Genomic DNA, 25,245 nt, shown 5'->3' with positions numbered 1-25,245 from the left:
TGTTTGTGACCTTGGCAGCCTGGGCAGCTTGCCGTGTCCTGTGGCCCGCCCCCCACTGGGGGTTCGACTGACGCTTTTCTCCTGGTTAGACTCGCGCTTTCATGTCCTTAGTGGGAAATGCGAGCCCGCGGGGCCGGAACAGCTCACAGCACTGAGTCGAACACCCAGCTTGAAAGAGGAGTTTTGGAAAATTGGTTCATTGGCCAAATGAGTGCCCCGTCTCGATAATTCTTAAAATATGTGAACACATTGCGGGCCTTAAAGCCATGCGTTGAGGAAACCCGTTGACCTTTAACCTGAGCTGTGTAACTTAGCACATGTCACGTCCCTCAAAGCTGTTTACCACCCCCCCCCGCCCCCCAGAGCTCACATTGGAACCCCGAACCTGCAGGGTGACGGAGCTCGGTTGAGCCCGTCGGGGTGCACGCTGACCCACTGTGCGCGCGGGCGAAGCCCGCCTGGCGGGTAAGGGGAGGCGACCCGTCTTCGGGCGTCTCCCGTGGGAGCGGCGGGCTCATGAGACCCCTTCTCCCGCACAGCCAAGAGCCGGGCCATCGCCATCCCTGTGGACCTGGACAGCCAAGTCAACAACCTCTTCCTAAAGTCCCACAACATCGTGCAGAAGACCGCCATGAGCTGGCGGCTGTCCGCCCGCAATGCGGCCCGCAGGGACTCCGTGCTGGCGGCCTCCAGAGACTATCGGAACATCATCGAGAGACTGCAGGTAACCCCAGGCTGGCCGCGGGAGGCAGCCGGTGAGGCGAGCGGACGGTCACATGCGGTGATGTGAGTGGGGCCAGGAGGGACGCGCCCCTGGCCGTCACGGCCAGTCAGGGTTACTCCGCTCACAGGTCCTCGTTACGCTCTTCCCAGGCAGGCAGGTGAGGGTTAGAAGCGGGTGCTCAGGGTGAGGACCTACGGGGGGCATCCCCCAGCGCCCTGGGATATGGAGCCTCTTGAATCAGCAGGTAAACGAGCCTAATAGTCCAGGGAGAAGTGTTTTGTGTCAGGATGAGCCAGGCGAAAGCAGAGGCGGGACCAAGTCCCGGCTAGGTGATGCCCTTGTGCTCGGTACCTGCGAAGAGATCTGTCCTGTTAAGGTGTGAGAGGGACGGTAAACACAGACACACCTCAGCGGCTTCTTCACGGGCTCCTCTGGTGCTTCTCTCGGAGTCGCAGGTCCTTCGAGTTGGCACAGTGGTTAAGAGTGTGACCGCAGGCCAGGGTCCTGGGTCCGGCTCCGCTGCTTAGAAACAGTGAGTGGGGCCTCGGGGAAGTCGCTTCGGTGCTCGCACGGTAGGGCGATCGTGGCGTCCACCTCGCGGGGTCGGTGTGAGGATCGAGACGAGTGGGCAGCGTGTTCAATCGTCTTCGCCCCCATGGCAAGTCACGGTAGCAGGGCCTTTACGCTTTGGCTGTTCCGGAGCCTGCCTGGGCACAGCGGGATGCCCTGCTCAGGTCCGCGCCTGCGGTTGCAGTCAGGTGGCGACTGGCCGGACTCGTCTGGAATTCTTGCTCAGTCGCATGTTTGGCAGTCCAGGCTGATTGATAGCCGGGGCCCCAGCCGGAGAGGTTGGCCGAAACATCTCCGGGTGGCCTCCACGTGGGCTCTGAGCTTCCTCATAGCGTGGCGGATCCCGGGTGAAAGGCTCCAGGGAGACCAGTGGGGGCCGCCCTGCCTTCGTGGCCTGGCTCCAGGAGTCACAGCACCACTCCCGCGGTCCTTGGTTAGTCACGGCAGTCACAGAGGTCCACTCGGGTTCAAGGAGAGGGCGCATAGGCCACCACTTTACGGAACAGACATCAGTGGCATGTGGTTGGCAGGGTGTGCGAGGTGGGATGTGTCGTGGTGGCTGTCGTCGGACGGCACAATGCACAGGAAGCACGCAGAGCAGGGGCCGACGGGCGCCGAGCACGCGGTCGGTGAGCGCTGTGGTGATGGTTACTGCTGCTGTTGCCGTCACTGCTGTGGCTGTAGCAGTCATTACTGTTAGATGGAATAAGTGGACCTCCCCGAGGCTATAGAACTTACCGAAAGACCAGGGCTCACTGATTCATTCGTCAGCGCCACACTGACGGTGAGCAAAACCAGAAACGATCTTTTTGTTTGTAGAGTTTTGGGAGGAAGATGGACATTAGTCAGCTAATCACACAGATAAAAGTAGAATGACAAGAATGACAAGGGGACAAATGAAGCGGACAGGTGAGCAGTGCCATGGGAGACTCTGATGAGGAAACCAGTCTTGCCTGGGCTCGGGATCGTGATCAAGGAAGACTTTGCTAACGTTCCGTTTGAGCCAAGATCAGGGAAATGTAAGACTTACGTAAAGAAAAAAATTTGACGAGAAACAAATGTAAAGACGTCATACAGGAGAGAACATGGCGCTCCGGGGCATTCAAGGACGAAAGGAAGGTCAGTGTGGCCGGAGCCGTGCAGCCAGGGAGGCAGGCGGGGCTTCGCGGGTCAAAGAGAGACGTGCAGCCCGTGGCACGCTGGTTCTTAAAGGTCGCGCGCTCCCTGAGCGAGGGCGTCTTGACCTCACGTGCTTTTAGGAAGGAGGCGCGTTGTAGACGCATAGCCGAGCGCTCGGCGCGTTCTAGTCTGTGCCAACCGAATGAGTTACCTGTGGTCAAACGCACCAGCTGCTTTTGCTCTTCGCAGATTGGTTTTGCATATTCTTAGAGAGTAAAATAAAATACGTAAGTACAGATATTGGTCGTTATAAAGATTTGGCCAGTGGCCGAGAGGGAGGGTCCTCATGATCTAATGAGCTGTCTGCGTCTCAGCGCAGCAAACGCTGTCACGTGTAAGAACATTCACTTGCAGACCGGCCGCTTCCGTGATTGATCCCCATTCGGATGCCCCTGCACTTAACACGAGCACCCTTCCCCGCCCATCGCTTCGCCATCCCCGTGTGTCGGTCTCTCCGATTGCCGAATGTTGCGCATTTGACGATACAATGCAAATCGATTGCAATGTAGAGTTCAGACATTGCAAAAGATGCAGGATCTCGTGAACGCGAAGTCGAAGAACTGCTTCAGTTCCATCCAGTGCTGTCGACAGCTAAAGATTTGCAAGTTAGGACCAGTAACTATTGAAAAAGAGAGAATGGGGTGCTTTTCAGACAGGAAGCTGTTGGGGAAACTGATGAAACTCCCAGAGAATTTTGCCAAAATGACCCTCTTTTTTGACTGTGCTGCGAAAGTCAACGTGAACCGAGGAATGTCGCAGCGTACCCTTACAGTCTCGGGAAAATTGCTACCCCCCCAACCCCCCAAAATAGCTTGATTCACTCATGCATTCTTCGTTATTCCTAAATATTACTGAGTGATTACAAATTTTATTAAACATAAGGTAAAGTAAAATGTTCACGTTTTTTAGTTTCTGGTAAAAGATCGATCAGTTCTTCATTGACCATGGCCTCTGAAATTCGGGTCCCCACTTGGGGCGGATGCGGTTTAAGTGGCCTTTCCCATGCAGAGCCCCTCGGTTAACCGGGTCCGCCTCCGTTACCCGCTGGGCCGTGCTCTGCGCCTGGTCGGGGCCTCCGTTCCCGGGCCGTGCAGCAAGCGGCAGCATCTTTTGGCCATAACTTCTCATCCGTTTCCTGCCATTTGCCTCTATATGGTGTTCGTTGTCTTGGTTTTGCTGCTCTTTCAACTTCTCTCTGTTTTCCTTTCCCAGAGCTGTGTGTTTTGCATTTGAAGACCATCATGCTCTCAGGGTACATGTACTTAGCATGTTGATACAGCATGTTCGTTCATTTGTGTTCTCGTTTTTATACGACTTTGTATTGTGCAAATGCTTCATGCTCATCGAAAGTCATGTGACGGTATTCACGATACCGACGTAGAGAACATTAGACTCTCCTGTAATCCCACCACCCAGAGGAAACCACTAGTGATGTCTTAGTGATAGTTGGTGTGTATCCTGTGGCTATGGATGATTATGAAGATCGGATCATATAATCATATTGCTTGACCATTTTTTGCACTCATACCGTAGACATCTTTCCATGTGGTCGAATGTATCCTTTGCATCATATTTTAAAATATATGGAATGATCCCCCAAGTAGCATAAAGACCCCCTCGAGGGAAGGGCTGGTGGGGTGTAGACCTGTCTCCACTTTGTTTTCGGCATCGGGGCTAATGCTTCAGGCACCACTGGGCAATGTCTGTAAGAATGTGGGGTCAGCGCCAGACAGTCCTGAAGTCCCTCTAAGCCAGCCAGGGCCGTGCTCGTGTTGCAGGCGGGGAGCGAACGTTCTCGCCCTCCCCGGTCGGCTTCGGCCGCAGTGGCTCACCACGCCGTGCTCCGTTCTAGGACATCGTGTCGGCGCTGGAGGACCGGCTGCGGCCCCTGGTCCAGGCCGAGCTGTCCGTGCTGGTGGACGTTCTGCACAGGCCCGAGCTGCTTTTCCCCGAGAACACCGACGCCAGGCGGAAGTGCGAGAGCGGCGGCTTCATCTGCAAGTAAGTGGCGTCTGTCGCCGGGGCGGCCGGTCTCTGAGCCCTGTGGCCGGACAGAGCAGTCGTTCCTGAAGAAGGGGACGCTAGCCCGGTGTTCGACCTCGACGCGTCCTGCTCTGACGTGCCCCAGTGAGTCCGTAGGCCTCGCCGCGGTTCTGTGAGCATGTCTCCTTTTAACAACACACCCGTCCTTTCGTCTTCTGCTCAGCAAGGACTTACCCTGCCCACCAGGGGCTACGACACAGACCCGAAAAACGTCACGACCCTTCTGCCCTCAAAACTGCGACTCACCGGGGCCCCACAGTCTTTTCCTAAGGAGTCTGTAGATTCCTCGTTTAACCCTGGGGCGTAATCTAAGAGAAAGGACTGGCCTCTTGACCACCTGGCCGGGAAACTCCATTTGAGTTTTACCCTGAGGCTGCTGCTCTGCGGAGCTGGAGGGAGCTGGAGGGCGGCCCCTGCCGTCCGGCTTACTTTTCAGGGCTCCTCAAGGACCAGACTGTGGGAAAGGGGACAGTCTGTGCCCGCCTCTGCCGCCATCCTCACGCGGTGTTTTGTACCGCTGGCACGTTCTAGCCATGTCACCAGCTGCCCTCGTACAGCTGCCCTGCAGAAACGAGCCGGTCCGAGTGGACGTCTGTCCCGCCCCTCCCTGCACTCTCCCCGTGGGGTGTGACCGGCTCTGCCCCCGAGCCTGCGTGCTGCCGCCGGCCAGCAGGTGTCGCTGCTGCTCCTCGGCGAGGCCGGCTCCCCTCGCGGAGCGTGCCCCAGGCCCGCCTGACCCGGGAGTCCTTGACACGTGTCCGTTCATTGCCCGGAGAGTGGCAGTCAGTTGCTGGCAGCGTGGTTCTTGATGCAGACGTGCTGCAGTGATGTGATGTGTGCTCCCCACCCACCCCCCCGCCCCATTCAGGCTGATCAAGCACACGAAACAGCTGCTGGAGGAGAACGAGGAGAAACTCTGCATCAAAGTCCTGCAGACCCTCCGCGAAATGATGACCAAGGACAGAGGCTACGGAGAGAAGGTGCCGCGTCTCACGTCCCGTCAACACGGGGTTTCTGCTGGGTGGGGGCAGGGCTGGAAATCCCCCTTAGTTCAGGCCTGTCCACGGAAGGGTTAACTTCCTTTTTAAACTGTTGATCCTGCCCCAAGGGTAGCTGGCCCCACGGCCATCTCCTTTAAAAGCCACACATATTCAGTTGTCTCTCTCAGGCTGCTCGCCACGTAACCTACTGTCGAGAGAAACAGCAATAACACGGTTCTCCGACCACGCGAGCACCCACCGTGAACGCAGACGTCTCGTGTGTGAGACACGCGTTTTTGTCTGCGGGGTCCCAGCTGAGCACGCCCGTGGGCTCGCCGGCTGCGTCCTGGTGAGGCGTCGCACAGTCCTGCCGGGGTGTTAAGCCCCCTCCAGTTCTAACTAGAATTAAGGCGGCCAAACGTGTCACCACGTCTGCTTGGAATTAGGAAGCGGACAGTCCCTGGGGCGTGACGCTGCTTAGCATGTGCGACGAGGAAGGGTCTGCAGAGAACATGACTCACACTTCCCGTTTTGGTCCAAGTAGGATAAAAACAGTGCCCCTTTCGGCCCCCTTCCTCCTCCCAGAAAGCCCGGGCCTGAGTCGAAATCCCACCAGTTTGCATTTGAGGTGGATAATGTTCACTGATTGTCTCCCAGCCGCTGTCAGCGGCGTTTTCTGAGTAGATGAACACACTGATATCATTCAGTGATCAAAACACCCAGTAACTTGTGTAGTCAACTCTGTGAAGAAGCCTTGGTGATTACAAATCATGGCCCGCCTTGTCAAAACGGATGGTGACAGCCAGACTACCGCAAGTTCAAAAGTCTGCAGGAATCTGGCCTTTTTTGTTTTTTTAAATGCCTTCAGCACCTGGTCTTCCTGGGCGGTCTCCCGTCCAGGTACTAACCGGGCCCGACCTGCTTAGCCTCCAGGATCAGACGAGATCGGGCTTGTTCAGGGTGGCGTGGCCGCAGACAGAATCTTGCTTTCTAACCTGAGTGATATCTACCATTAACATTAGAGCAAGTTCACGTGAGTCTTTGAATAAGAAAAAAGTAGAACAGAAAAGTGCACTTTTTTTTTTTTTTTGCAGCTTCATTCCCCCACTGTCCCCCAACCACGAGCCTTTTCAATGTCACTCTAAACTTTTAAAATCGATGCATTGAAAGATGGACGGATGTTGAGTAATTAGAAAGTAAATATCTGTAACTCAGGAGGAATTTTGTGGCAAGGGCTGCCAGAAAAGAGTAAATATAAATAATAAAAGCAAAGAGCCCCGGCTCAGGTGGCCAGCGATGAGATGGCCTCTCATACAAACGCCTGGACCGGGAGAAGGCAGGCAGCAGAGACCGCACCTGCCAGACAAGTGAATAGTAACTACTTATTCCACGAGATCGTTATTTTTCCTAAAGTGAGCTTGAAGACGTGGTTTAAAAATACGATTCTAGTTACATACATTCACTCTCCATAATAAGGTAGAATCCCCTAAAAGGGCCTTAACCAGCTAAATATATTTGCACCTTGGGGGCATAAAACTTGATTTCAAAATGCGGCGACCACAGTCTTCTCCTCTTTAGAATAGCTGTTCCTTTTTATAACTGAGTGAACTGGGCATCTCCCCTCCAGTGCGCATTGCGAGGCGTGGTTACGCGCTCATTCCCCTTTGTCGTTTTACGCCACGGGAGGTAGAAGTGCTGGTGGCTGATGAATGCGTAGGTCAGGGTCTCAGGGGCCACGTGGAGGGGATTCCCCCCTCACCGCCGTGCCCTGCCGATCAATGCCCGTTGGGACATTGTCACAGACCCCGGACACACCAGCCCCGAGATGCTGCGGCAACTGCCTATTGTTAAGCTCGTGGAGGAAGAGCGAGCCAGGGTAAGAGGGCAGGGGGTACTGCTCGCCGGGAAGGGGTCCATGACCGGAAGTCGGCCACAGCTCACAGCCTTGTTCGCCTGGGGAGGACATTAGTCATGCCCACGAGATGGCCATGGCCGAGAGCCGAGGCGACAGCCCGAGGTCACTCCCCAAGGTCACGTGGGAAGCGTGTGGCAGGATCAAGGCCGGCGCCCCGGGTTCCCAGCTCGCAGGGCCGTGCCCTCGTCCGCCTTCCCCAGGCGTCCACGGTGGCGTCCACCATGTCCGTGGGCCAAGTTCTTTCTAAGTTTTAATCTTTAAAATCGGTGAGACTTAGGTCTTTTTACCCATCCCTACTTTTTCATTCAACATTTAGAATTTAGGCAAGGTCATAGATGAAGAAGAAAGTCGAAGTCACTTTTATCCTGTTTGAAAACGTCGCCGTGTTTGTACGGGTCCGCTCGTTTGAGGAGGGCCAGTGACAGCCCCCCCCCACCCCCCGCCAAATACGCCGAAGCGCGGCGATCACGCTCAGACCGCCTGACGCTCTTCACAGCCCGCCCGCGTCCTAGAGAGTGTCTTCAGCGACACCGGTAACACTTAATTGACCTCTCGGTGTGCGCCAGCCCCTATGCTAAGCACATCTCCTACCTTAACGTCAGATCGGCCTCAGAGACAGATGTCACTAGTAACTGTTTTATACCCGAGATGGGGAGGGGAGAACCGGGCTCGGAGAGGTTCAGAAATTGCCTGGGGTCACATGTCCAGCGAAGAGCCCTGAATCGAAGCCCAGACAGATGGTCTGATGTCAGAGTCCCGGCTCCTCACCGCGGCCTCGTCGTGAGTAGATTAGCGTCGTTCGGATGTGCCCAGGCCCACCCACAAGTGTGACGCTGAAGCTGCGATCATGTTCCGTGGTCGCTTAGACTAGATGGGACAGTGGCGCATTAAAAATGACCCCCCGAATAGCAACAACATTCATTTTCGTATGACACTCGGCAGCATCCTTCTCTCTCGCGTATTCACCGTTCTAAGTTTAAAATTTTATCAGGGCTTCACAACCACTCTGCACCATGCCTGCTAAACTTCAGTTTTACTCTGCAGATTAAACCATGTCCATTTTTTTTCTTTCTTTTAAAAACCCTCCATAGCTGAATATCCTGAAAATTGAACCCCTCTCTAACTGATGGGAGCCTTCAAGCCCTAGACCCCGCCGGAAAAGGGAGCACAGTTATTCCGTGTCTCGGCTGCTCTGTAGCCTGCCGTAGGTGTCCGTCACGCTGCCGTCGACTTCAGTTAGAGATCCAGGGGCCAAGAATTAACGCGAACGGACATCTCAGAACTTACCTAAAATCCGCATTCCCTGCCCACAGGGGTAGCTCGTTCTCTAGTAGGGCGTTTTCGATCTCAGGTAACGTCAGGGTTTTCCTTTTCAACAACCTGCCAGCCCCCTGCTGGTTGCTGGCGCTTTTCTCTTCATGAGTAAAGGGTGCATTAGCATTTCCAGGTATCTGTTTCTAACAGCAACCTAAATTTGCCAGGTGTACTAAACAGTAACGAAGCAGCATGAAAGTCAGTCAAGGGCCAGCCGTCTGTCCTGTGCGGTTAATGGTCTCATTTGCTCTTTTTCTTGAACTCGAGGCTGTTAAATTGTTTGCTTGTTACTAATAGTATGTGAGTTAGCACCTGTCGTCTTTGGGTGGGGGGAGATTTTTGTTTTGATTGTGAGCAGTGCCAGGATATGACACTTCTGAACCTGGGGTGTTTCGATCTTAATACTTGCTGATGGAAGCCGATCCTGGTTCAGCCCAGCCCCAGTCTGGACCCCCGCCCCCTACCCCTCACCCCCGCCTGAACAGTAAAACAAGTCTGAAGAGCTGTCCTATGGGACTCGACCTAACGCTAGCCCTGTACCCGCTTTCCCACCCTCTTCTGGAACCGTGCCCTGAGACCGCACCCTTGCTCATGGCTTTGACCAGCGGCCATGCCCATGAAGACCTGCAGCGGCGCGGGCCCGGGCTCCTGGGAGCACCCTGCGAGGTTTGAGGCCCGGGCTCCTGCTTGAGCGCCCTGCCAGGTTCGAGGCCCGGGCTCCTGGAAGCGCCCTGCGAGGTTTGAGGCCCGGGCTCCTGGGAGCACCCTGCCAGGTTCGAGGCCCGGGCTCCTGCTTGAGCGCCCTGCCAGGTTCGAGGCCCGGGCTCCTGCTTGAGCGCCCTGCCAGGTTTGAGGCCTGCCACGGGGACAGCGTGTGGCAGCCTCCTGCCCATTCATGCCAGAGCAGCACGTTTCAGAGCAGATGTCACTGTGAGGGGCAGCGGTGTCCCAAACGCCTGCACCGCTTCAGGCGGTCGCCATCTAACGAGGCGTCGTCCACAGACTGAGTCTGCGGTCGGACACACGACCCAGACAGCGACCAGCAACCTGGGACTCTGGGCTGACTGGTTTCCTGCCCTAATTTCTCCTTTTTCTCTCCCCTTTTTTCTCTCTTCCAGCTAATTTCCATTGATGAATTGGATAATGCCGAGGTCCTAATTTCATTTTTTTAAATGTCCCATGTGATGTTTTCGTGACATTTTCCCGGTGAACCCTGTGACCCGTCCCCTGGTCTCTGCAGAGTCCAGCGTCTGACCCTGTGCCGTGTGCCTTCTGGGGATGAGTCACGTCCTCCATGTCTGTGTTGTTAGCATTTGCCATGAGTTTGTTTGCCGTTTGTCCTTGGAGATCCCATGTGAGTCTAGATAAAAGATTTTCTAAACTGAGACACGATTTCAGTGGCTCACTGTCTAGAATCTCAGCTGAGTTGGTGGTGGACGCTGGCCGGTAACCTGTCCGAAACTCGGTGTGCCCGTCATCGGAACGGGGCTGCTTTTCCAAAGAGAGGCAGCGGCACTGGTCCAGTCTGAAAGCGTTTAAAAACCGCTGCTCTCTTGGCCTCCACGTCGGAGAGCGTCGAGTGCGAGGGAGGGGTCACTTCCGTCCAAGTGCGAATTCCAAGGGCTCGTTGAGACGTCGCAGCCGCAGGCTTGCAGCGGGGTAGCAGTGTCCGAGAGCCGTGGGTTCTCTTCGAGGAAAGCTACCGAGTGGTCAGGAAATTGCATGGTCACCTGACGGCTTCCAAACTTAGGGATCCAATTAGTTTCACTTACGGGAATCACTCTGGAGACCGACGGAGGGGTGGTTATTTTGTTTGGGATTTGGGGGCCTCCAAAATATTTAGTCTTTGGTGACTGTTTCACAGGGTTTCTTGCCATATTTTTAGAATGAGATGCTTGTTGGGTATGTGGTAGTGGAAAAGATTAATTGGGGAATCGACGTGTGCGATTGGAGGGGTTTAATTGCGTGCCAAATCGAGCATACTGGATAAAAATGTGATTTGACTGTTTTAAAAAAATCACCTTTCGGCCCGCTTCTGTCCATCCGGGAGGCCAATGAATGCTGTGCTCTGGGCGGGGAAGGGCCACCAAATAGCATCTGCTGTATCACGCCTGTCACCACCATTTCAGAAACAGCAAGGGCCGTGTGGGGACAGGTACCGCCCGGGGGTATCCCAGGCTTAGGACCGGAAGTGTCACAGCGGCTGTGCGTCGGGGCCGGTTCTCTCAGACACGGAGCTCAGGATGGATAGGTGACCATTCGCTCACACAGCCACACGGCGGCCCCAGCGGGCCGAGCGCCCGGCCGGCTGCTCGCACACGCCCTTCTCCATGTGTCAGGCAGACAGCAGCAGGTGCGGAGGCCGAGCCCTGCGGGGCGGACAGAGGTGAGAAGAGCAAGAGGTCCAGGCACGGCTCGATTAACCGCGCGGCTGCAGTGCCCTTGCTGCTTCCTGTTTGGTTTTCTCGCAACCGAAACTCACGCCCTGCCCAGCTTCACACTTGGGCGCCCTCGTTTCTGCCTAGAGCTGTGAATGCCTCGCCGACTTAAAAGTTCCCTCTGAAGCACTGAGGTTGTGTCTCTGTTTGCCTCGGGACAAGTGAAGTTGGGGAAGGAGAAGCACCCCAGATCAGAGCCGCCATGGTCTGCACCGTAGTGACCGGCTTGCTCAGGACAGACCTCGGGTCTCCTGGCTGGGACGTCGTCGCTTGCTTACGGAAAGATTCCGCAGTCGGAGCAGGTGTGTTTATAATTATACTCTAGGAAATAGAATCCTGTCTGTTTATAAAAGAAGAATGTTCTGGCAGCTACTTGGATTCTCTGAAAATTCCCTGAGGAAGCAACTGTGGATCCCTTCTCCGCTGTTACCCCTAGCAACCGGTGGAGCCCTGGACACGGTGCTGTCCCCAGGCCCCCAGGCTGTTGGATCTGGGCCTCCGAGCAGAGCTGCCTGATTGGCCTTTATTGTTCACGGCTGTTCTGGAAACTCCTGCAGCTCCCGCGGTCCACCCCCCCCCCCCCCGGCATTCTGTCAGCGTGAGCTGGGGCCCTGCGGAAGCTCGCTGGGGGCGGACGCTGGCCAGGGTTTGTGCGGGCAGGGCCTCACCCCGGGATCGCAGACCGACCTTCCGGGTGCTCAGCTTGCTGGGAACAGCCCCAGAGACTGTGTGGGGTGAATCTGGCAACCCTGTCGTACCCCGATTGGGGAAGGGCCACCACCCTTTGCTGAGAAAGGCCAGTCAGGCGTCTCAAGAGAGGTGTGCAGTGAACGACTTGGGGAAAAAAACACAGCGCCTGCTGAGTCCGTCAGTGCCCCGAGCAGTCGGAGTAAAGTGAGGACAGGGTCACAGGGTCCCTGCCCCATGGGGCGTCCCCAGCCGCCTTGTAGCTCTAGAAGAACGTTCCCCTTGAAACCAGGAGGAGGAGGAGGCCCACCCACCTCCTCCCCTCCCTCCCCCCCTTTCTTTTCCTGTGGCAAACAGGGGCAGAATCTGTGTCCATACTCCCTGATCTCGCCTTCTCCTTGGTGGACAGGGCAGGGGTACAGATGAGGGGAGGAGAAAAGGAAGCTGTTTGCATTTCGTGCCTCCGCTCATTCTGAAGTGTGTTGTTGGATGGCTAGTTACAGACGGATGCACGCGAATCAAGGTACGGAAAGTCGCCACCGCCAGAAAGGTCCCTCGTGTACCCACTCACAGCTTCCAATGGACACAGGTCGATGCTGAACCGCTGCGTCCCAGACACAGTGGGAGGAGGCCGGGAGAGGCCGGCCAGACACACGGCGTCTGCCCTCCTGCAGTCGACGGTTTCAGGGGGCAGACGGGCAATAGGACGAAGTAACGTTAAGTGACTGCCATCAACCTCGAGAGGGGTCGAAAGCCCCTGGGGTCATGAGCACTCATGGTCTGGGGACTCCCGCCTCAGCAGAGAGGTCCAGTAACAGCCAGCGAGTTGCACCCACGGGTGGCTACGCAAGCCACTTCCCTCAGCGGCAAGGTGCTCTGCCAACCAGAGGGCGGGCCATGGGAAGCGCTCGCCTTCGGGGAGAGGACAGGCACCCGCCCACCCACGCGCTGCCGCGTACGTGTCCTTGGCAAAGAGCCGGGCGCTAGAACGTGCGTGCCGTGGCTCCGTGGCCAGGCAGCGCTCGTAAGGATCGGGGATGCGGTCCCCGTTTAATCACTGTCACCGTGACATCTCCGGAGCCACTGGGGGTCAGCTCGCAAGTCCCCCTTTCTGCACTGCCACAGAGAAGCTGGGTTGACGTCCCCCGGTGTGGAGGGCGGCTGCAGCCCCGCGTCCTCTGCGTCCCCCACCACGTGCTTCGGCAAGCAAAGCGTCGCTGACCGGAAACTGCAAAATCCAGGAGGCGCGGAGGAGCAGCGCGCGAAGTGCCAGATGCCGCCTGCAGGGGGCGCCCTCGCGCTGCCCAGCCCCGCGCGGCGCTGCCCTACTTTCTGCATGGCTGCGAGCTGCTGGGTTGGGCACCTGCCAACATTCAGGCGGCAGTTACATAAGAACGTCTTTTTTTCCTGGAATTTAGGCTTACTGCTGATGTGTGACCTTCAGCAGTAATTGCCAATAAACGCGGCGGGGCTGTTTACTGTCAGACGCGGGCGGCCGCGGGCCAGGCGGGCTCCACGCGGGGCGCACGGGCGCCGCAGCCCAGCCTCGGGGAGGCGCGCTGGCGCACGCGGCCTTTTTTTTTTTTTAATGCTGACGTTATTCCGTAACGACTGAAGTTGTATAATTTGGTCAAGTCAGAATGCGGTTTAAAAAAAAAATTATTTGGTGAAACCAAAAATTATTTGGTGAAACTTACTTGGTTTCTAAAAACAAATGCCATTAGCAAAGGTATTATGTTAGCAGATGTGAAGGTTTAACATTGTTTTGCTGAAACGTTAGGTAGCTTCTATTTCCGCTGTTTTTTTTTAAAAGAGTTCCGTTCTCTTAGCGTGGGTTTTCAAAGGCTCATGAAAGACAGGGCCCAGCAATCGTCTTTGCAAGCCCATCGCGCTGTTTGTTTGTTTGTTTGTTTTTCTCCTTTGAGGTTGTGAGTGGGTGAGGAGGAATTGAATACTGGTTGTGGGGGGTGAGAGAGTATAAATTCCCTTTAATGGTCTGATAACTATATCTGCAAGGCAGCTCCATTTCTTGAACTGCATTCGACTTCTGCTGGGGTGGTCCCTGGGCGGAGACGTCTTATTTGGAAGGAAAAGTATCAAAGCCCAGGGACAGTAGAGAGACGCTGTTGAAGGCAGTAAAAAACAAAGGGTCTTTACATGTCTGTGCTCTCTGCTCCTGGTCATAGGCACACGTGGACTGGCAGACGGACAGACGAATGGATGTGAGTGAGTGGGTGCCGTTGTCACGCACCAGAAATAGTAACCCAGGAAGTCTGCGGGCTTCTTCTTTACTTAAGAATGACAAAGGATAATTTTCTTCATTTATAGTAGAAACTTGCCCCTCGATAAAATGTTTCGTGTGTTCTGCGTTGCAGGGGCGAGCAGCAGGGTCTTCCGGGCATGTATCTAGTTACCGCTCAGGTGCCGTCGCCATGACGACCTGATTGGTGGCCTCACCCAGGAAGGACAGTTGGGATTCAGGGACTTGAGATTCCGTTCGAATTTCTCCTCCAAAGCCAGTCATCGGAAATCTTGCCTGTGTTACGTTTGATTTTGCTGACCTCGTCTAAAAGCGCCGGGAAGACCTAAGATCAAAGGAGGCCTGTGAAGAGGCGAAGTTCAAACCCAGGCAGCTTTAGGCTGCTGCCAGTCCCCTGCTGGGCTGGGAGGCTCCACCTTGATCTGAGGCGTCAGCACCTGGTCCTAGGACTAAGGTGGGGGAAGACAAGACTTGTGAAATTCAGACATGCCCGTTTTCTCAAAACCTTTCCCTTTAACGTGAGGCCGTTGAAGATGAATTAACATGGAAAAAAAAAATTAACTTCGATAACAAGCGCTTATAAAATCACTCCATTTACTTAACGTTATCTTCTGCTTTGGGCATTGCATATTATATTTAGCTATTATCTTATTTGAACACGTGTAGCGTATTCACATGCCTGTATTTTTCAAAGCTGCGGCTTCAAATAACCTTATCTTCAAGGAAATGTAGCAGGAATCTTCATAGGAGGAAGTGCTAGTAAATTTGGTGACCAGATTACATGCCAGGTATGTTTCGGCCTTTCCCATGCCCGCAGTCACGTGATGTCCCAGTGGGTTGTGTCACTTAGAGAACTTGCCGGTTAGATATTATGAAATGAAGTTTACTGACAATATACTCAGCATTACTTCATGTTTTAACCAGAAGGAATCCTAAGGAATGTCTGCTGTGGTCCCCTTGAACTTCAGGGCAAAAGGTGGAAGCCCACCCAGTGTTAGTGTCCAGCTCAGGGGCGCACAGAGATCCGCTGTCTGCAGAGCCCTGGTCACGTGACTCCCGTCCAGCACTCGGTTTCTCCATCCCATTCCAGGAGTGGATAGCGTTAAAACATGGTCCCTCTGTCTAAATGGTGATTCCTGGGGCTGCAAAGCATCCTCTCTTGTCTCAAAAGGCTTCACGAAAGGCTTCAAAGAAGAGAGATAACGTAAATTTAATTTTTGTTTTAAAAGTTAAATGAATTTAGAAACAAGCCTGACAGCAGTTTAGGGACTCAGTAGAGTGTCAGTACAAAAGCATAAAACGACTCAGAAACCAATGACCTCTGAGCGACGGAGGAATAGCTACACACTACCTGTGAGCATTGTAAAAATACAGGATGCTGTTTCGGACAAAGAGATCTCAGACGAGAGAATTAAAAAAACAAAACAAAACAAAACAAAAACCATGCAGCTCCAACCCCATTATCTTCATTTCCTTTAACTTTGGTTGTGATTGGCAAGGAACTCAGAGGGCAGCTCCGTGGGTTTCTGCAGCCCGGCCGTGCCTGTCATTCTTCCGCGCTGCTCACGTGAGTGAGCATGGAGGAAGTGTCGGCTGGCATGTGGCTGATGCAAACGGTGGACGACAGGACTCCTCGCCCATCTGTACGTCTCCCTGCTCTGCAGTGCTTTAATTCCGCCTTTGCTCACGTGCCGCTTTTGCACTAAGGACGGACAGCACACGTGTTTGCACTATTTTAGTTCTTCAGCCTGAAGCAGACAGAACGCCAGGATAGAGTTCAGGTGCGTTCCTGGATCGTGACCTTATTTATATGGCCTCTCCGGCTTTATTTTCCTTGCTCGACTCCTGTTTTCCATACCGCTTTACGCCTCTCCCACCTCCGCAGGAAGCTACCCTCCGCAGAGGGAAATGTTTCTCCTTGACGCTAGTGGGTTGCACTCCTGTCCGAAAGGTCTTCTGTCCAGAATTGAGAGAGCTGCCCTCCCTGTGTGCCTCGTCCTCGGGGAACTAGTTTAATCTCTGTGCTTGAAGAGATCCCCTGTATCTGTGCTTCATTTTACCTGCTGGGAAACAGAAAAAAAATGGCAGAAATCGTTCGGTTACGTAATAAGCATTACATGAAGGACTTTTTTTTTTCCATCTTGGGAATCAGACCACCTAAGGGCTGGCGTTGGCCGGATTGAGACGGCACCAGCCCTCACGGCTCAGTCCCCACATGCTCCCTGTACCTGCCCTGGCCTGCCCCCAACAAGCACACTCAGCCAGAGCACCGTGAAGGAGGCCAAGGTCACCCCGTTGCAGTGCAAGCCTTGGCCTCAGTCCAGGGCTCCAGACTGCACCCTGAACCATCCAGCCGTGCCCGGTGCGTGGCTTTGGCCCAGGTGCCCCGGGCCGGGCCTGGCGGTTCCATCTGATGCCACTTCCCTGCTCCGAGCATGTGGCCTCGAGGACAGCCGTGTGGCACTGTCCCCGCATGGAGCCGTGACTTCTCGCCAGCCACACCCGCTTTCAGCCACCACATGGCACCCTACAGTTACCTTTTGTCACCCTCGGCGACATCTCTTGTTGGAAATAATGACATTGAGGACGGGGTGTCTTCCTGGTCTGGAAGGAGTGCGGCCGGGGAGCCCAGTCCATGGGGCCCCCCGAGAGACAGGCACGGGGGGCACGGCTGCATTCGGGAGCCCCCTTTCCCTTCCTGGGGACCCCGAAGGGCATCTTACCCCAGGGCCCAGGTCTCCCCCGGCGAGGCGGGCCCAGCACTTGGGGGGTGGGGGACCAGGAAGGCTAGTGGAAGGAGGGTGGTAACGCAGGGTGTTCGCAGCTCGGGGTCACTTGGGGGGGCCGCCCCGAGGCCCGTGGCTGTGCACCCTCCGGCTTTTCCTCTCCGTGTGGGTGAGCAAAGCGGGCGTGTGGTATGGCTTCCTCGGACTTTTTTTTTTTTTCTTTTTAAGACGCATTTCCTTCTCGGTTGTGGTGGACGGTTTTGTTTCTTCCCTGATGTTAAATGTTTCTCCATCTCAGGCCAGTCGTCTCTTCCGTTTAACAGAGAAAGTGTGTCCCCCCCAACTGCTGACGCCCCCTTAATTGGCGGGACAGCCAGGTCACCTCATGTTGGACCGTGCCGTCTGTGTTCTGTCCTTGAGTGTTGGTCTCTGGACTTCTTTGTGGCCCACGGGACGCGCGCACCATAACTAACCTGCTTCGTTTTACTCCCAACCAGCTGCCACAGGCTCCGGATTCTGAGAACGCCACAGAGGTGGGTGCTGCCCACCTGTATCTGCAGCGCCAGCAAATACGGGTGCCCCTGCGTTTGACTTGTTGTGCAGCCTGTCTGTCCGGTGGCAAGGGTGGGGTGGGTGGGGGGGCCCGGCCGGGCGCTGATCACGGCTGTCATTGAGGTGGCTCGGGGTGGAAACCGAATTCTGAGGAGCTGGAGGTGAAGCCAGGGCCCCTCCAGGTGAGGCTGTGGCTCTCTGAGGGCTTTCGCCCAAAACCATCATCTCGGTCTTGAAAAGTTCTCTCGAGAAATCCTGGAACGTCAAGACCTCTGTGTTGTTGCATGAGCTGGGCTCGGGGTCCCGTGCAGAGATGATGCAGGTTGGAAGTTCCGGGTAGGAACACGCAGCTTTGGTGAGAGCTGCTCATGGAGTTAGTTTCTCAGCACACGCTGTCCTTGTCGCCAGCGGCACTTGCTAAATGAGGCACTGGAATCCGTTAAGGCGTCAGAGCCACGGAGCAGCTTTCTGGAGAGGCACGTTGTCAGGGGTCCAAGTTTACTTTCAGAAACCGTTCCAGGATCCCAGGAGCGAAAGCCAGGGTGCGCTTAGTGCACGGCGCTTGGGAGGCGTCTGTGGAAGGGCCTTACGAGTGCCACGGGAGCCAGCGTGGCAGAGCTGCAGGGGGCCGTGGTGACGATCAGTCCCTGACGTCCTCATCGGGGCTCTGCAGCGGGGACAGCTGTGATTAGGACGCTGTGTGCCTGTGGGTCGGGGACAGCCACCGTCCCGTGTCCGTGTGTGCCCAGCGGGGGCGCCTCGGTGTCCTCACGCATGCGCTGTGCGGGATGCATGCCTAAGCCACGAGGACCTGCCCGGTTGAGTCGTGCATTGGAACCCCATTTGGGTCCATGTAAAAATACACGATACAGAGCATCCTTTTTGTAATCTTTGCAAAAAAAATGATGTTGACCCAAAAAGTCCTATGCCTGCTCACTGTTGGCTGCGCCCCAGGGTGGGGGGGCGGCGGTAAGCAGTAACCAGAACCTCAGAGTCTCCCTGGGGAGACAAGACAGCCCAACCCCCACCCCCACCCCGCGGCTTTCCACGCACCCGCGTGCGCTCACGCCTGATGCTGAAGCCGGCAGCGTCTTCGTAGCGTGCGCTAAGAGTGGAATTTCTGCGTGCCCAGCAGGAGCAGGAGCCGAGTCCACCCCTGAGGCAGCTGGAAGACCATAAAAGGGTACGTAGTCCGGGGTGCCGGGAGCCCCCGGCCACTTTCGTCGTTGCTGTTGTTGAAGCATTAACTGGCTCAGGACCCATCACAGGCATTTATGTAAATCAAGCTAACTGGCCGGTCCACCTGTCACGCATCTGCTCAGCGCCCCACAGCCGGCCGGTGCCCAGGCGGCGGCCCAGCCAGCTTGTCGGGCCGCGTCTTCTGCGCGGGCCTTTTCCTTAGTTACCGTCTCCCTTTCTGTGTGAGTGGCTGAGCGCCGTCACGCGCGATTTCTGTTAAAAGCCTAACGACAGAGACGCTCGCGGGCACGGAGGCCGCCGGCGAGGAGCTGCTTCCGTGTGGCCGCTCCCGCTGCGCACGCGCTGTCCTCGGGGCCGCGCCCGCACGCCGTGCGCACGTACGCACGCCGCCCGCACGCCGCCGATCTCCGAAAGTCGGCAGCCGCCTCACGCTCCGCGGCTGCCCCGGCGGTTCGCGACGTCGCCCGCTGACAGGAAGCGGAAGCGAGCAAGCGCGCGCCCGGGAGAGGCTCCCGGAAGGGGGCGCCGGGCCGGGCGGCGGGGTCGCGGGGCCGTCCTCCCGCCAGCCGCGCGTCGTAGGCTCGCGTCGCCCGTTTCTGGGGAGGAAGCAGGCGCCCCGGTTCTCTGTGCGCTCCGTCACCTTGTGCCGGTTGCTGTGCCAAGACTTCCACGCGTGTTACCCCGTCAGCGTCGTTCCTGCCGACGTCGACCCAGGGACGGGGCCTCCATCCCCCGTCGCGCGTTAGGAAGCAGGCTCGGAGAGGTGAGGCGAGGCCGGGGGGTAGGAAATGGGCAGTCGTGGCGGGGACCTTGCAGGCGTGGCCATCGGCGTCCTGGAGGGTGGAAGCCCAAGACCGGCGGGTGGCCGGGAGCCCTGCCCGCCCAGGCCGGCCCGACCCCGTGCGCGCTCGTGATTTCGTCACAGGCGCTGACCGAAGAGTAGCTCCCCAGAAGTGGGCCCTCGGCCCTCCCCTCCGGCGTCCCTCATGCGCCACGTTCGGGGACCGGGGCCCCCCGGCACTCGTGGACTTGCTGTCCTCGGCTGCCCCGGGCGGCAGGAGTAGCTGCTCCCTCGTGCCCTAAGCTCCCCGGGGCGGTGCTGCGGGGCGAGAGGCGGGTCCAGTGGCCCCCGGCCAGGCCCTGCCCGTGTGACGCGGGGCGGGTCAGTCCAGCCCCGGGGCCCCCCGTTTCTGCTGCCGTGAAACGGGGTCAGTGCATCTCCACCCCTTAGGAGCGTCCTGCAGGGCCGTGACGCACTCGGCACAGTGGCAGCAGGACTGTGACGAGAGCTGGCAGCTGTCACAACCGTTGTCCCCTCGCAAGTGGAGCCGCCTCAGTGGCTCGGTGGCCGCGGGTAGGAAGAGGAAGGGTATTTTTAAACCGAGGCCCCGCCCCGCGCTGACGGAGGTGCGAACGGCCGCCGCTCGTGTGAGACCGTGGCCTTTCACGAAGCACAGGCTCCCTCGGTGGCCGGCCCTCGGGAAGCCGAAAGGTCACTTTTTCTCTATGTTGCGTGTGGCGCCGCTCACTCCTGAGTGCCGCGTGGGGCACCCACCTGCGTTCCCCACAGGGCGTCAGCCACCAGTTTCACCGATAGGAGCGAAACCCCGGGGCCCCCAGCTGCAAGGTGGCCCCTGGTTTCGTGGCTTCTCGTCACCGTTTTAACACCACACCCGGGCGAACGGAACACTCACTGCCTTTTCTCAGTCTCAGGCGAGATGACGTGCGTGGAATTTCTTAGCGGAGACAAGCATCTGATGTTTGTTTGCACGCTGTAGGTGTAAGCTGCTGGAAAAAAAAAAAGCTAGTGAGGTTTTTTTCACAAGGGTCACGTGGCCAGGCGTGACAGGTGGAGAAGTGACGCCGTCCGGGAAGTCAGTTTCTCTCCCCTGCAGCTGGGTCTCCTGGCCGGACGCGCCGGAACAGCTCTGTGCTCTGGAGGGGTTTGTGTCGAGGTGGCCGGGAATGTTCTCCTGCAGACCTGAGTTTCCCCTCCATTAATCCCCGGCTTCGGAAAAACAGAATTCTCCCCGAACCCAAGTTTTCACGTTAGGCATTCGTATAACTATTAATGAGGCTTATCCGTTTTATTTTTCCATCCCCTTTTACCAAAAATTCTGTCTTTCTCTTTTCAGAAAAGGAATAAATCTCATTTTGTTTTGATTTGTTGTTTAAAAATCCCCCATGCTACCTGGTTTTTTTTCCCTCACAGGGAGGGCTGTGTGTGTGTGTGTGTGTGTGTGTGTGTGTGTAGGGAAGGTAACGTGAATGTGCCAAAACCTTATAATTAAGACGGAAAAAAATAAAAGTGTGTGAGTGGAGTGTGTGTGTGTGCATGTGCGTGCACACGTTTTCCACGAGCACATTTCTAAGATCCCGTTATGGGGGAAAAGGGCGCCATTGGACGCACCACTTGCCATGGTGACCGCGGGGGTTTCCTGTGGAAGGGCCGGCAGAATGGGTCCGCGAGCCCCCGTGTGACTTGTTTTTGGCGCCCGGCCTGTCCCTCGGCTCCGCAGGTTGCCGATGGCACGTGACCCTCCCCTCGCCTCCTGCTTCCTGGACGGCAGACTGCCCAGGGCCTCGCCCGCGCCCCTCGGGACCGTGGGGAGCAGGAAGCGTGTGCGGCTCGGGGCCCCCCTGGACCTGCAGTGCTGAGGCTCTGCCTGCCGTCCCTGCAGGGGGTGCAGGGGGACCGGGGGGGGGGGCTGGTCACACTCACCCTGACCCTTTGGCCCGGGGACACCCCACATCCCCGCTGTGCCAGCCGCACCGGCCATCTGCTGTGGCCACAGCCTCCCCACGTCACACCTGCCGCCCGCCTCCCGGACCGTGTTCCCCCGGGCCAGCGGGGTTCAGGTAGGGGCAGGAGGTTTTCTCCAGCCTCCCTCTCGTGGGAGCGCGGAGTCCGCTTCTCATCGATAGACCAGCAGGTAGATGCCTCACAAGCGTGAAAAGGGAAATGGCATTTAATCTCCTGTTACAGTCAACGTGGAGGTAACCTTTCCTGTCCCCCTTTTCTCTCTCAGGAGGCTTTCTTGAACGTTCCTTTGAAATTAGTAATTCTCTTAATGGAGTCATCCTTTTAAATCACCCGTGCTTTCGGCGGCAGCTTTGGAGGATTTGACCAGAGTGTTGTCTTTATACCAAGATGTGGTTTTCTAGGCCATTAAAGGATATTGTTCTGGAAGCAGTTTATTTAAAAAGTGCTTGGAAACATCACAAACAGCCTTTCCTTTGGAAGCACTGTCAGAATTTTGAATTCGCAGTTGCTCGAGGAAGCGAATGCGTTCCCTGAGCTAATAGAAGCTCCCTCCTTTGCAGCAAGAGACATGTTTGTGGGTGGGAGGGAGAGGGGGAAATGGAGATTTTTTTATTCCCTGAACTTTTATTTAAAAATTAGTACTTCCCTTGCCCACCCCCGACTCCCTTCTCTCCTCTGTACCTCATCTCAATCTGTCCCCGGAGTCTTTGACTAGAAGCATGGATCAGTAAAGGAGAAAACCTAGCAATGTGGCCCTGGGACCTTAAGGGGTACCCCTGGCCTCCCCGCCACCCTCAGCTGGACGTCTCCAGACCTGTTCTGGGCGCTTATTAACAAATCACTTAGAATTCTAAAGACTCACCGTCAGGGTTGCAGGCCTCTTGAAAGGGCCGAGAGACCGGCCCGGTTTTAACACCTTCCTCTCTGCCAGGCCCCTCACTCGCCCCTCTCCGTGAGGGACCAGAGGAAGGCCGTGCCTTCCGGCTTTATCCCTGGGAAGGAGGGTGGTGGGGAGGGGGGAGAATCCGCACGGCCTTTGGCTCTTAAAGCTTCCAGACTGGGAGGTGGTCTGGAGTCCCCAAGCGTGACTAGAGCTGAGGACACCCTGCTGCTTCCTTGCTGCTTGGCCAACGCCCCAGGCTTAGGCGTCAAATCAGAGTTTCAGGTTTTTTTCCATTGTGGGAAGGAGTTACTATAGCTCCCATCCACAATTGCTTTGATATTTATAGTTTTTAAACTTTGTGTTAGGGAACTGTTCAAACCCATGCACACGGTATCCGAAGAGTTTGAAGCCTCATCCGGCACCCCAGTCTCCCGCGAGCCTTCCCTGTTCCCTGCCTCCCACGTCGTCTCAAAACAAATCACAAGTGTTCTTTCTTCCGTGATGCTTGGTTGCTGATTGGCACAGCTGATGTCAGTCACTAATTTATTTTGTGTGGCATAATTTTTTTCCTTTTTTTCACCACTTGGCCCATCGACTCTGTAAGAAAGCCTTGCTTTCAGCTTATTGTTCCATTATGCTTTCTTACTCAAGGTACCTTAATGTTTTTATAGGATCCTGGGAATAAGCCCTGTGCTTGAGTAACGTTTTTATATTGCTTCGCGGAAGGCGACCTGTAAGATTTTTCAATTTGTCCAACTTTTGCTGGCTTACCCTACAGGGACTTTGTTGTTTGCTTTCGTTATTGTTAGTTGCCCTGCAAAATTAACGTGTTGTCTTTATCACTGTGCGAGAGAGTACCTCAGATGGTTGATATGCTAGATCCCTGCGTTTTTATGATCTAGTTTCCTGAGGAAATATTGAAGAAGTTAACTTTCAGAGGTTCCAAACGCTTTTATTATTATTATTATTAATCATGTGTGTTCTCGCCGAGTGACACTGAGCCCCTGATACCTGAGTACCCCTGTGATTTTTTTCGAACACGAGTCGCTCAGTTATGCATTAAATTCAGACACTGATTTCATTCTCCTGTTTGAATTAAGGGTGAGGCGCTCAGGCAAATTTTGGTCAACCGTTACTATGGAAACATCAGACCTTCGGGAAGAAGAGAGAGCCTTACCAGCTTTGGCAATGGCCCGCTGTCACCAGGAGGACCCAGCAAGCCCGGGGGAGGAGGTAGGCCGCGTGGCGTGCTCATCGGCGGCTCCCCTGCTGCCGGACAGCTGCCCATGTCCGCACAGCAGGGCGAAAGTCGAACAGGTGGATTTGGGGTACAGGTGGGATTTTTTTAAATCAACCTGTTCTGTCTTGGGTCTGCTGTCATGCCGACGTCTGAAAACATTTCCCTGCAGTAAGACACGGGCTGAGCCTTTCTTCCTTCCCCTCCATGGTGACTCTCTCGGTGACATCCGAGTGACTCAAGGGACTTGACTTTATTGTGTGTTTTCTTGTGGTTGTTAGGACTCATGTTGTCCCATAAAATGACAATGAGGTTGGCAGTGAGGACGATGAAGCCACCCTTTCTTGTGCATTGTCCGAGTGCCAAGGGCTCTGCTAAGCACTGTGCATGCCTTACCTCGTTTCCTCCTTCAAGTTGCCTGTTGTGGGGTAGCTGATGCTGTTGTCCCAGTTTAACAGAGGAGGCGGAGGCTTGGTACTGATGGATCCAGTATACAAACCCAGTATATCGAATTCTAATGTCCGTGCTGTGTGCCTTCCCCAGAGGCTTATGGGAGTTTATCCAAAACATCCCTGTATAGAAATCTTAAAAACAGATCTTTAAAGGCGTTTCAAAACATTGTGAGCACTATTACAGGCAAAAGTAGCCAAAACGCTGAACTCAGCTGTGGGTGTTGGGTTTGGTTTTAAGGGGCCAGGAGCTCAGTGCTGTAAGCACAGAGTGAGTTGCCCGATTTCTGGTCTTCTGATGATTCTTGGTGGGCCCTGGAGGTGACTCAGAAAAATGCGGCACTGAGTAATTGTGCCCCAGCACCTTCCAGGGAGGGGGCTCGGGTTTCCCACCCAATGAAACCTGGAAGCAGGAAGCACGTCTGCTCGGTTCGCAGGGCACGTGGCTCTGGAGAAGCTGCAGTTCCCAGGGTGTCCCCAAAACGGGGCCTTAGCTTTTCATTCGAAAGGTCCCAGTGAGTCTCAAGCACATACAGCATCTCAGAATGGTTCCTCTGGACGTCCTCTGGTGAGGTCATTCAATAAATTTGCGAGGTCAAGGGGAGGGGATTGGAGACAGACATGCTGGAGACGGATTCTGCTCCGAGAAGCTGTAGGAGGCGTGATGGACAGTGAGGGCCAGCAGCGGAAGCAGGCGGCGTCTGACCTGAGCTCTGTGGGAGGGACCGAGATGATTGTTCCTTTTCCGAAATGATCGGTCCATGTTCCCATGGACATCAGCGTTTCAGTTCTTGCCAGTAACTGTGCAAGGCGAGTTCTCAAACAGGCGTTTTCCACGCACGCACAGAATCCGCCCCTCTCAGTGGCGGGGCTCTCTCTGCTTAGGGCTAGGCGTGTCCTCTGAAGGTCACAGGATGGGAGCTTCGTTTGCTCTGCCCACTCCCCCACGCTGGCTCCTGGCTCCCCAGAAGCACCCAGTAAACACTTGCCGAATGAATGAACAGAGGAGTTATGTGACAGGGTGAGTTTGGGGCTAGGATGGATTTGTTAGAAAGTGGGCCGACGTGATTGTCATGAGTCGTGCTTTCTTAGGCGTGTTCAAAGGAGCATTTCAGCTTGGTTTGTGTCTTCAAGCAGCTCTTAATTCTGCCCAGGTCATTGTGTTTTCCTATAAGGGAGAGTCTCAGCTCGATGGCTTTAGGTCTCATGGGGGAAAAGTCTTGTCCTTTATCGTATCTGCCACGTTCAAATACCATCTCTGCTGCTTAGAGGTGGGCGTCCTTGGACAAGTGGCTTCGTTTCTGTGCTGATCATCGGTACCTTC

The 25,245-nt window shown here is 55.6% G+C and overlaps 1 protein-coding gene across 11 annotated transcripts in view; it reads left to right on the top strand.

Annotated features, from left to right (window-relative positions):
• The window catches only part of ITPR1 (inositol 1,4,5-trisphosphate receptor type 1), a 260,469-nt gene that overhangs the window by 151,772 nt on the left and 83,452 nt on the right, over positions 1–25,245 (top strand). For 5 of the 11 annotated variants that reach the window (XM_016133135.2, XM_036219254.1, XM_036219256.1 and 2 more), the window contains 7 exons: positions 540–724; positions 4,326–4,474; positions 5,385–5,496; positions 9,844–9,876; positions 17,334–17,369; positions 18,521–18,571; positions 23,336–23,468. In XM_016133135.2, the coding sequence (XP_015988621.2) occupies positions 540–724; positions 4,326–4,474; positions 5,385–5,496; positions 9,844–9,876; positions 17,334–17,369; positions 18,521–18,571; positions 23,336–23,468 (699 nt within the window). The remainder of the gene's footprint in view (positions 1–539; positions 725–4,325; positions 4,475–5,384; positions 5,497–9,843; positions 9,877–17,333; positions 17,370–18,520; positions 18,572–23,335; positions 23,469–25,245) is intronic. The other 6 variants (XM_016133137.2, XM_016133132.2, XM_016133138.2 and 3 more) reach the window with 4 other exon arrangements.

This window comes from Rousettus aegyptiacus, unplaced genomic scaffold (assembly GCF_014176215.1).
Source record: "Rousettus aegyptiacus isolate mRouAeg1 unplaced genomic scaffold, mRouAeg1.p scaffold_m13_p_4, whole genome shotgun sequence".
Lineage (NCBI taxonomy): Eukaryota > Metazoa > Chordata > Mammalia > Chiroptera > Pteropodidae > Rousettus > Rousettus aegyptiacus.
This window is presented reverse-complemented; position numbering and strand designations above follow the sequence as displayed.